The sequence below is a fragment of the Trachemys scripta genome, chromosome 4, assembly GCF_013100865.1.
Source record: "Trachemys scripta elegans isolate TJP31775 chromosome 4, CAS_Tse_1.0, whole genome shotgun sequence".
Lineage (NCBI taxonomy): Eukaryota > Metazoa > Chordata > Testudines > Emydidae > Trachemys > Trachemys scripta.
Window position 1 is genome coordinate 61,611,300 of NC_048301.1, and position 12,045 is coordinate 61,623,344.

At 46.2% G+C, this 12,045-nt stretch overlaps 1 protein-coding gene across 3 annotated transcripts in view; it reads left to right on the forward strand.

Annotated features, from left to right (window-relative positions):
- The first annotated feature begins 432 nt into the window (after positions 1–432).
- Positions 433–12,045, forward strand: part of MAPKBP1 (mitogen-activated protein kinase binding protein 1) — a 133,537-nt gene continuing 121,924 nt past the window's right edge. For 2 of the 3 annotated variants that reach the window (XM_034769136.1, XM_034769135.1), the window contains exons 1-2: positions 435–908; positions 1,985–2,346. In XM_034769136.1, the coding sequence (XP_034625027.1) occupies positions 2,230–2,346 (117 nt within the window). In that variant the 5' untranslated portion in view covers positions 435–908; positions 1,985–2,229. Of the gene's footprint in view, positions 909–1,984; positions 2,347–12,045 lie in introns of all 3 variants that reach the window. The other variant, XM_034769137.1, reaches the window with a different exon arrangement.

Here is a 12,045-nt window from a genome sequence, read left to right on the forward strand (position 1 = left end):
CTGGGAAACTGGAGGTGAACAGCACCCCTGACAGATGCAATGCATAGTGCCCTACTGGCAGGTGCTCAGGTACCGTGGGGGTGAGCCTGGTATAAGACCCTATAGAGAACAGAACAGACCGGGTTCACTGGCCTGCAAAGGCGTCATCAGGCACCCCCAGGGTGAAGTACAGATTGCTTCTCCCTTGGAGATCTAACAAACGCTCGCTAATTCCTCCTCTGCCAATCCCAGCCCGCTGCTCCCTCCCCCAGCTCTGCAGCCCGCCAATCTCTGCACCAGGGTTTGCTTTTGCGGGGTTTCCCAGCCCTCCCTCTCTGCAATTTCAAACCCACCCACCTTTTTTTTTTTTTTTTTTTTTTTTTTTTTTTTTTTGGTCTGTCAGTTTCGCGTTTTGATCTGCCTGAGCTCCCGTAGCCCAGCGAAGCCGCCTGGCTGGAGCTGTGTGTGAGCGCTGAGAGGCTGCTGCAGGCACAGACGGATTCCGCACAGGCTGGGGCTGCCGCGGGGGGATGCGAGCGGGAGCCAGCCTGGAACTCCGAGAGCGGAAACAGCTGAGCGCGCAGGCGATACACTGTAGCCAGCCGGGGAAGGCAAGCGGCTCCGAGGGGGAAGAATACGGAGCAGGGGGCTGGGGGCACTGGATCTGGTCAGTTTCAGCCCCGTTATAAGCTGCGGGGAAATTCACCAGCGGAGCCGCAGATCCTTCTCCTCCATCCCCTCCCCGCACCTTTCCTCCCGCATTTTTAAAAATCTCTCCGAAGTGGTGACGAACTCCGGATTCTTGCTGCAGTTTGGGTCTCGCTCCTCCTTTCCCCGTGTACCAGTGCCGATGCCTGCAAAGCCGTGACACCAGGAGGAGGAAGAGGAGGAGGACGCTGACTTCGGAACTGGTTTTTCGTTTAGGGAAGGTTAGTTGAATGGACAGAGCCTTGGATAAATCCTTTTTTAATCGCACGTCCCTGCTGCCCCCCCGCCCCCTCCAGCAGACACAGCTCCTGCAGCACCAAGGTAATGGAAATCGGCCCGTGCAAGCGCCTGCTTGAAAAGTTCGTTATATTTTTGCGGTGGAAACGTTCTGATTTTAATTAAAAAGAACCAAATTACCCGCCCCCCGTATCTCATTTCTGCAAAATGAGTGGGCAATGCTCTGAAAGGGCTCGCGATCTTGCTGACTCTAGCATTCTTTCCCCTCCTTCCCCCCATCTTGTATGAAAGCGAGGAGGATATTTTAGTGCAAACTACTTCAGTTAGAAACCTGACTTGATTCTCTTCCCCCACCTCCTCCAGCTCGGTGGCTTGGGCAAAGGTGTAGAAGGTTTGACCCGAGATCTCTAATCCTTGCCAGCGATCACGATTCCTTGCTGATCTCCTTTATAAATAGTGGTGTGTGTGTAATATTGTATGACTTTATATTTAGATAACATACAGTATATTAAAAGGCAGAGGTAAATTTATGGGAGCTTTAAAAACACCAGCAGCCTGTCTCTTATTTACTCCCTGTACCTTAGTGTGACTTATATTTTGTATTTGTTATTGTTTATTTAAATACCAACAATATGCTCTGCATCCTGTAAACCACAGAAAATGAAATGGTCCCTGGCCTCTACACTAGTCTGTGGCACTGATTCTGCAATTGGATGTATGTGGATGAACTCCTGCTGACTGTAATGGGTTCCAAAGGGCTGCTTGCCTAGTTCCAACTGCAGGATCAAAGTATCTGTGATTAAAACTTAAATCCTGAAAATTCTCTCATCAAACACATCAAAATTGTGTCTCTCTTTAGATTTGTAAATTACTAATAAATACAAAATTGTCATTTGCAACTTTTAAAAAACTTCTTTGCCACCACAAATGAATGATACACCGTCCATCCATATCCCACAAAGACTTAAATGGTATCCATTTTTCTCTCTGCATTCCCTAGAAATACAAAAGTACAATCTATTGGGAATGGTTTTTTGACCCATGAATCCTTGTTTTTTAGATTACAGCTGGTCTGATGCTCTAGTGTCTGCAAAGGAGAAATCTAAAAACGTACTTGAGCACCTTGGTCCAGAAGTCCATGAGTTCTGGTGAAGCAGAGTTGGGAGTCCCCAGAAAACTGAGTCAGTGAGAGACATGTGAAGGAGCGTGAGTTGGCCCTGAGCTCGTGGGTGTGCTGGCCACAAAGCTGGGCTGATTTACTGAAGTTTGTTTTTGAGTGGGGTGATACTCTCCCTTCACCCAGGTATGATGTCGGTTGAAGGATCTACGATAACAAGCAGGATAAAAAACCTGCTTCGCTCCCCATCTATTAAACTGAGGAGGAGCAAGCCTAGAAGCAAGCGAGAGGACATCAGCAGTAAGGTGAGTGAGCGAGGTGTTAGCATCACATTTAACCTTGTTTCCCAAGCCCCTATCTGGGCTAAAAATACAGCCATATTGGGACACCTGGCCTACAATGACCGTATTCCCCCAGTAGAACTGGAGCATAGCTTTGTTTTGTATTATACAGGACCTTAATTTGCATCTGAAGAAGTGAGGTTCTTACCCACGAAAGCTTATGCTCCCAATACTTCTGTTAGTCTTAAAGGTGCCACAGGACCCTCTGTTGCTTTTTACAGGACCTTAACTGTGTCTCTGAACCTCACTAAAGTCCGAGCCTCTCCTACAGAAGCACTGTATTTGCACAGCTTGGAGGTAACTGATGTAGCAGCTTCAGAATAAGTCATGTTAAGAATATTTACTTTGGGGAGAATATTAAACGGGTCCAGTAGTTCCTACGCTCTGGTCAATGGGCTGTTGCTGGTCATTCACCGAGAGCTGCCTGGTCCCATTAGGCTGGCTCCTCCTTGCTTCATAAATACTAAAAATACCAGGGCTTTGGTGCGGCGCCCAGAGCTGGAGTGCGGAGCAGCTCTGGAGCTGCAGGTTTTTGCCTGGAGCTGGAGCGGAGCCCGAGCACAGCTCCAAAGCTCTGATGGAATTGCTATAGGTGCTATAGGGCTTTATGTGATTGTGAATGGGAGGGGACAGTTTGTAAGAAGAGAGATCAGAGAAGAGGTGTCCATGGAATTATTCTCTACTCAGATGTGGTCCACGTGCTAGAGAAGTGGGAGAGCCCTTGAACTAACTCTCCCTACTCTGTGTGGTTTTCATAATTAACAAAAGTGGCAAGAATAATTTTCAGGGATGTTTTAGCTTATATCAAGTGGCGGGGGGAATAGGGTGGAAAGGAGTTTTTCCTCATGGCCCATCCTCCTCTTGATGTCAGTAAAGTCAGGAGGCTGAATTCGTGACAGAAACAAGCATTCCTCCGGAGTTGACTGATGTCATGAAAAGAGGATGATAACTTAATTGCATGGTCAAACAGATGGAGAAACCAGCCTGGGAGGTATTGCCCAGTGGCTAGAGCAGGGGACTGTGAGTCAGGGGACTGACGTCTATTCCTGACTCTGCCACTGACTCACTGAATGACCTTGGGAAAATCACTTAAGCTTCATGTACCTCAGCTTCCCCATCTATGAAATAAGGCCACTTATTCCTTGTTATTGTGAGGCATCACTAATAAATGTGAAATTCATTGGATGAAAAGTGTTGTTTGTTTAAAAGCAACAGCTTCAAAAATGTAGCCACAGAAGTGAAGAATGCACATACAACTGCAGGTGAAGTAAATTAGTTTAAATGTTTTCTCTCTGTCAAGTTTTCCCCAGTGTGAAATCCTGCTCTTAAAAGTAAAAAGAACAGGAGTACTTGTGGCACCACTTTATCGGATGCATAGACTGGAACATACAGTACTCGAGCACCTGTTCTGGTGAAGCAGAGTGGGGAGTCCCCAGGGCTTTCTCTGGGTAGCTGCTGAATACCAATAAGCCCAATTCTGATCTCTCCCCCCACCCCCGCCCCGTCCCTATAGATAAACAGTACTCTACTTCCTCCAAACTGTTTGGGGGAGAGTCCTCTCTGTTTGTGTATAAGGTGTATATGCTGTAGTCGGAACCGCCCGACTGGACGTTGATGCCTGCCGATGAGCCACACTTTTTATCTGCTGATGAGGAGTTCTTGGTTGATCTGTGTCCACTGCTAATTTTTTCAAACCATAAAAAAGGACATGTGCTGTACCACATTGGGATTCAGTTTCAGTAAATGGAAAAGGTATCCAGGCTCAGCTGAGCACTGCCTGCTCCTTTTCAGAGCTGGAAGCAGCTGCTAGGTAAACCCCTGGCCATGCCCTTGTACCAGTTCAGCCCTTTCAGAAGAGCTTCATTGTATCTTTCTGAATTGAGTATTGTGAGGTACGTCTGCCAATGCACTTGCACTGCGAGTTGTCTGATCCCTGCAGGGAATGACTGGTTCATCCCACACCATTAAATTAGGTTTTCGTATCTTATTAACAGTGCATCAATGCAGTAGGTCAGTGAGATGCAGAGAAACAACTGTGTGAGGCAGTAGGGGTTGCTTCTTGTGGCATCTCCTCGATCCATCCTCGTTCTGGTGAGAACGTGGGTGGAAGCAATTTATTGTCCTGAAATGCTACGTATTAGTACTCTGGGAAAATGGCATAGGTGTGCCTGCCCTCTGGTATAATTGAGTTCAAAGTCCGATTAATCTCCTTGCCTGACTTCAGCTGGACTGCTGGTACACAGGCAAACAGGATGTGGTCCCTTGTCAGAGGTCCAGTAGGAAATGCTTTTCTGTATGTATCACTGGAGATGCCTTCTCTTGCCACATGCATGTTCTTATGCCTTCCTGAGGTAACAAGCAGCTTCTACCACCATAAAGCTGTCTGAGGCACTCTCCTTCTACTGGAAGGCGCAACGGGCATTGAATGATGGTGTTAAACATGTAACTCCTGAATGAGTCCCTGGTTTGTTCACTATCCAGTGAGTGCCCCCAGATAACAGGCGAGGTTGCTCCCAGGAGATAGTTAACTTTCTGCACTTGTATGTTGGGCAGTCTGGAAAACGTCAGCATTCAAAGGGTTACATGCCATGTGATCATGTGCTTTGTTGCAAAGCCGTAAGTAGCACCAGAGTATGGTGGCATACGGGCTTTGTGTCAGTGATTGACCATCTCTTTCTGGTGAATGCTGTATGCTTATGTAGGAGGGAGCAGGACTGATGTTCTGGACCCATACCTGAAAAGAGAGACCACAACTTGCACGCTAGGTGTACTATTAGTAGTAGCGGGGTGGGTGGAGGCCTGCCCTTCTCAGGTAAAAGGGCAGAACCACTGAGCCCAGGCTACTAGTGATTTCTGGGGACAACAAAAGAGTGAGGTCAAAGCTTTAATAATGAGGGATCCAGAGGGGGACACAGAGCAGGGAACCCCTGACAGTGCCCACCGCTCCTCAAAGGCATCCAGGGACTCAGTGGATGCTGCCCAGAGGAACTCTGCCTGGAGACATGAATTGACAAGGGAATGGAAATAGACCCCATAGTCACAGAGCACCCCCCTATCCATCTTCCTTCACCTGGAGTGATGAACAGCGAGGCAGTCCCGTGACTTTGGGGGGCCAGGGATGGGGTGTGCATAGAACAGGAACTGCAGGGAAAAGTGCAGCCAGAACCTCATAAGAGGTTCTGGAGGAGCCGGAAGAGGGGCTGCAACCTGACGCACTCTATGTAGATGTGCGCCAGGGTCTCCCTCTTACCACAAAAGGGACAGGTGTCAGGGGAGTTCATGAACCTGCCAGATACATGCCCGTGCTCGTAGTCCCATGAAGGAGCTATCAACCAATATCCCCGAAGGGCCGTGGGACCACCATACTAGGTGTAGGGGAAAAGTGTGATCCCTTCAGCTCCACATCTCCTCTGCTGAGTCCTTAAAGCCCATGTCATCTCCAGCAGCTTGCTTTAGAATTGGTAAAAACCTGCAGCAAATGGCCGCCTTGATATGTGAGTGCTGTGGTCTGCCCAATGAGGGGAGTCTGTGCCATCTGCTAAGGATAGCTAGGGCTGTGAGTGAGGCCTCCCAGGCTGGTGTGGGACCTTCTTTGTCTCCAGGGTTTGGGAAGGTGATTAGAGATGCCTGTGCAAGGGGTTTGAATAGGTCAGGGGAGGAGAAGGAGAAGCTTTATGCCAGCTGGCTCCGGTCTGTGGTACAGACCTATAATCCTGTGCTGAAAGCAGGCAGGCTGTGAGAGGACTGCTCTGCTGAAACCTGTATTGCTCTCAGAGGAGGAGTGGGCGCACATACAAATAAACATTTGCAGGAGGGGTGTGAACAACCTGCAGAGCTCAATGGGAACTGCAAAAAGAGGAAAAACTGGATTTGTGACCTTGTTTTGTTGCTTTATGAATGCCTGAAAGGTGTGTGTGTGTGTGTGTGTGCGGGGGGGGGGGGGGGTTGTGAAAGGTTATGTGCACTCTTCTTACATTATATGGTTGTCTATGCTGTTTTTTGTGGAAAATTCTATGAACAGCTATCAGAACAGCAGCCGTGTTAGTCTGTATCCTCAAAAAGAACAGGAGTACTTGTGGCACCTTCAGGGCCAGCTCCAGGCTCCAGCTTAACAAGCAGGTGCTTGGGGCGGCCAAGGGAGAGTGGCGGCACCTGCAGCAATTCGTGGGTGGCAGGTCCCTCACTCCCTCTAGGAGCGAAGGACCTCCCGCTGAACTGCCGCTGCCGATCGCGGCTCTTTTTTTTTTTTGCTTGGGGCGGCAGAAATGTTGGAGCCGGCCCTGGGCACCTTAGAAACTAACAAATTTATTTGAGCATAAGCTTTCATGGACTACAGCTGACTTCATCGGATGCATAGAATGGAACATATAGTAGGGAGATATATACAGAGAACATGAAAAGGTGGGAGTTGCCCTACCAACTCTAAGAGGCTAATTAATTAAGATGTGGTATTATCAGCAGGAGAAGAAAAACTTTTTTAGTGATAATCAAGATGGCCCATTTCGGACAGTTTGACAAGAAGGTGTGAGGATACTTAACATGGGGAAATAGATTCAATGTGTGTAATGGCTCAGCCATTCTCAGTCTCTCTTCAAGCCTAAATTGATGGTATCTAGTTTGCATATTAATTCAAGTTCAGCAGTTTCTCGATGGAGTCTGTTTTTGAAGCTTTTCTGTTGCAAGATTGCCACCTTTAAGTCTGTTACTGAGTGACCAGAGAGGTTGAAGTGTTCTCCTACTGATTTTTGAATGTTATGATTCCTGATATCAGATTTGTGTCCATTTATTCTTTTGCGTAGAGACTGTCCGGTTTGGCCAATGTACATGGCAGAGGGGCATTGCTGGTACATGATGGCATATATCACATTGGTAGATGTGCAGGTGAACGAGTCCCTGATGGCGTGGCTGATGTGATTAGGTCCTATGATGATGTCGCTTGAATAGATATGTGGACAGAGTTGGCATTGGGCTTTGTTGCAAGGCTAGGTTCCTGGGTTAGTGTTTTTGTTCTGTGGTGTGTGGTTGCTGGTGAGTATTTGCTTCAGGTTGGGGGGCTGTCTGTAAGTGAGGACAGGTCTGTCTCCCAAGATCTGTGAGAGTGAGGGATCATCTTTCAGGATACGTTGTAGATCTTTGATGATGCGCTGGAGAGGTTTTAGTTGGGGGCTGTAGGTGATGGCTAGTGGCGTTCTGTTTTTTTTTTTTTTTTGTTGGACCTGTCCTGTAGTAGGTGACTTCTCGGTACTCTTCTGGCTCTGTCAATATGTTTTTTTCACTTCAGCAGGTGGGTATTGTAGTTTTAAGAATGCTTGATAGAGATCTTGTAGGTGCTTGCCTCTGTCTGAGGGATTGGAGCAAATGTGGTTGTATCTTAGAGATTGGCTGTAGACAATGGATCGTGTGGTGTGTCCTGGATGGAAGCTGGAGGCATGTAGGTAAGTATAGCGGTTAGTAGGTTTCTGGTATAGGGTGGTATTTATGTGACCATTGCTTATTAGCACAGTAGTGTCCAGGAAATGGACCGCTTGTGTGGATTGATCTAGGCTGAGGTTGATGGTGGTATGGAAATTGTTGAAATCATGGTGGAATTCCTCAAGGGCTTCTTTTCCATGGGTCCAGATGATGAAGATGTCATCAATGTAATGCAAGTAGAGTGACGGCGTTAGGGGACGACAGCTAAGGAAGCGTTGTTCTAAGTCAGCCATAAAAATGTTGGCATACTGTGGGGCCATGCGGGTACCCATAGCAGTGCCGCTGACTTGAAGGTATACATTGTCCCCAAATGTGAAATAGTTGTGGGGGAGGACAAAGTTCAGCCACCAGGTTTGCTGTAACATTATTGGGGATACTGTTCCTGATTGCTTGTAGTCCATCTTTGTGTGGAATGTTGGTGTAGAGGGCTTCTACATCCATAGTGGCCAGGATGGTGTTTTCTGGAAGATCACCGATGGATTGTAGTTTCCTCAGGAAGTCAGTGGTGTCTCGAAAATAGCTGGGAGTGCTGGTAGTGTAGGGCCTGAGGAGAGAGTCCACATAGCCAGACAATTTTTTCCTGCTGATAATTGCTCATAGAGTTGGTAGGGCAACTCCCACCTTTTCATGTTCTGTGTGTGTGTGTATGTGTATGTGTGTGTGTATATATATATATATATATATATATATATATATATATATATATCTCCTTACTATATGTTCCATTCTATGCATCCGATGAAGTGGGCTTTAGCCCATGAAAGCTTATGCTCAAATAAATTTCTTAGTCTCTAAGGTGCCACAAGTACTCCTATTCTTTTTATGGACAGCTAGTGAACTATTGGGATTATGACATCACAATTACCAAGGCAAGCAAAATCCAAGCCGTAGGAAGAGAGGTTATTTTAGTCAGAAAGAATGTTAATAAAACACAAATAGCTTGATAACTTTTAAAACTCGAGTGCCTGGCAAACAAGTAGGAGAAAAGACTTATTTGTTAAATCTGTAGCTCCCTCATCAGAGGAAGTGGTTGTACTCTGGTCCTCCAAGGAGACTTCCCACAGAAACAGGAAAGACTGACTTGATAGTCCTGATATTTGTAAGATTAGAAAAATAAAGAGCAACTGTAAAACAACAGAAAACTATTTCAGGCAGAGCTGGTTGAAAAATGGGATGTAGTTTCCCCCTCCCCTCCCCATGCCGTTTGTTTGTTTTTGGCAAAACTGTTTGTAAACAAAACCAGAACAGCAGCAAAAACACAACACCTACCCTCATTTGTCAAAATCATGAATTTAACATTTTAAATTTTTTTACTAACTCTACTTTTAGGCCTTCTTTCCCATTTCTCCTCCCCTGCTTCCATTTTAGATCCCTTCATTGAGTTCCTTCTTCGAGATTAACAAGCCCAGACCTAGGATATGTAGCATTTCATCTCCAGGTCACTGAGGGTAGTGACTGCAAATCTTTACTGCTGGCTGGCTAGTAAGTTATCTGAAATGAGTGCATTGGTCTTAGCCCAGTTTCTAGTGGCTGGCTGTCCACAAAACCTCGCCTGCAGTTGGCACCCTTGTTAGAAATTTCAGCAGAGAGGCTGAGCATTGAATGGGCCTGGGGGTTGAACTCCCACCTGTCTCCACTGATGATCCCTGAGAGAAGCATTGGCAGGGCAGTGAGGGAACCTATTAGTTGACCAGAGGATTCCGTATAGGTCTCTAGGGCTGTTAGAACAGCAGTACGTTCTGTCTCTGTACTATAATGCACTGATCACTGTGGTATATTAGGGCTGGTCTACACACAGGGCCGGCTCTAACTCTTTTGCCGCCCCAAGCAAAAAAAAAACAAAACAAAAACAAAAAAACCCCCGGCCCTGACGTAACAGCCCCTCCCAAGCGCTGCCCAGCCGAACCAAAAACAACCCCCCAATGCCGCCCCGCCGAACCAAAAACAAAACCAAAAAAACCCAGCGCCGCCCCACTGAACCAAAACCAACCCCCCCACGAGTGCCGCCCCGCCAAACCAAAAAAAACCAACAAAAAACCCTGAGTGCAGCCCTGCCACGCCAAGATTGGCTGCCCCTTACAAGGTGCTGCCCCAAGCACGTGCTTGGTCAGCTGGTGCCTGGAGCTGGCCCTGTCCACACAGTTCGTATTCCAGTGTATGTGTATCTGTTTAAAAACCAATATAGTTAAATTGGTGAAATCCTTAGTGTGGCTGCAGTTAAACCAGTGTATAAAGGTGCTTAAATGGACTGGAATAAGCTATACCAGGATAAGCACGTTTATACTGGTATAGCTGTGTCCACCCTGGGAAAGGGGGGAGTTTAATCTTTTGAATTAGAGCTATTTCTAAACTAATATTTGTAAATTGGTACAAAAATTGCATGTAGACCAGACCTTGGAAAGTTAAATGCTTAGAAATGTAATGCTTTTTTCAATGGCTGAAGTCCAGTTAAGTGCCGGTGGGGGTTTATTTCGGGATAGGACTCCTCTTAAATCCTGAGACAAAGCCTTGATCCTGCAGCAGCCCACGCTGACTTCCCTATTCACGGTATTTTAGAAAGCAAGTTGGACGTTGGGGTTGGTCTCTAGTGGCTCTGTGGGTGGCATTGTGTCTTGCAACAGAAGAGAGCTTATTTGAGACAATCCTGAACTCTTGTTCCTGGCAGGCATCCGGAGCGACACTGAGCCTGGGTCTGCACGTAAAATTTAGATCAATCTAGCGACATTGCTCAGGGCTGTGAAAAACTCACACCCCTGAGTGCCATAGTTAAGCCAATCTAACATAAGAACGGCCATACTGGGTCAGACCAAGGGTCCATCAAGCCCAGTATCCTGTCCTCTGACAGTGGCCAATGGCAGGTGCCCCAAAGGGAATGAGCAGACAGGTTATCATCAAGTGATCCATGCCCTGTCACCCAATCCCAGCTTCTGGCAAACAGAGGCTAGGGACACCATTCCAGTCCATCCTAGCTAATAACCATTGATGGACCTATCTTCCATGAATCTATCTAGCTCCCTTTTGAACCCCGTTATAGTATTGGCCTTCATAACACCCTCTGGCAAGGAGTTCCAGAGGTTGACAGTGTGTTGTGTGGAAAAAAATACTTGCTTGTTTGTTTTAAACTTGCTACCTCTTAATTTCATTGGTGGTCCCTTGTTCTTGTATTATGAGAAGGAGTAAATAAAACTTCCTTATTTACTTTCTGTATACCACTCATGATTTTATAGACCTCTATCATATTCCCCCTCCTTAGTCGCCTCTTTTCCAAACTGAAAAGTCCCAGTCTTATTAATCTGCCCTCATATGGAAGCTGTTCTATACCCCTAATAATTTTTGTTGCCCTTTTCTGAACATTTTCCAATTCCAATGTATCTTTTTTGAGATGGGGCGACCACATCTGCACACAGTGGTGTGGGTGTACCATGGATTTATATAGAGGCAATATGATATTATCTATCCCTTTCCTGATGATTCCCAACATTCTGTTTGCTTTTTTGACTGCCGCTGCACATTGAGTGGATGATTTCAGAGAACTATCCACAATGACTCCGAGATCTTTCTTGAGGGGTAACAGTTAATTTAGACCCCATCCTTGTATATGTATAGTTAGGATTATGTTTTTTCAATGTACATTACTTTGCATTTATCAACATTAAATTTAATCTGCCATTTTGTTGCCCAGTCACCCAGTTTTGTGAGATCCTTTTGTAGCTTTTCATAGTCTGCCTGGGACTTAACTAATTTGAGTAGTTTTGTATCATCTGCAAATTTTGCCACCTCACTGTTTACCCCTTTTTTCCAGATTGTTTATGAATATGTTAAATAGGACTGGGCCCAGGACAGATCCCTGGGGGACACCACTTTTTACCTCTCTCCATTCTGAAAATGGACCATTTATTCCTACCCTTTGTTTCCTATCTTTTAACTACAAAAACAACAAGGAGTCTGGTGGCACCTTAAAGACTAACAGATTTATTTGGGCGTAAGCTTTCGTGAGTAAAAACCTCACTTCTTCGGATGCATCCGAAGAAGTGAGGTTTTTACTCACGAAAGCTTACGCCCAAATAAATCTGTTAGTCTTTAAGGTGCCACCAGACTCCTTGTTGTTTTTGTAGTTAAAAGATAGGAAACAAAGGGTAGGAATAAATGGTCCATTTTCAGAATGGAGAGAGGTAAAAAGTGGTGTCCCCC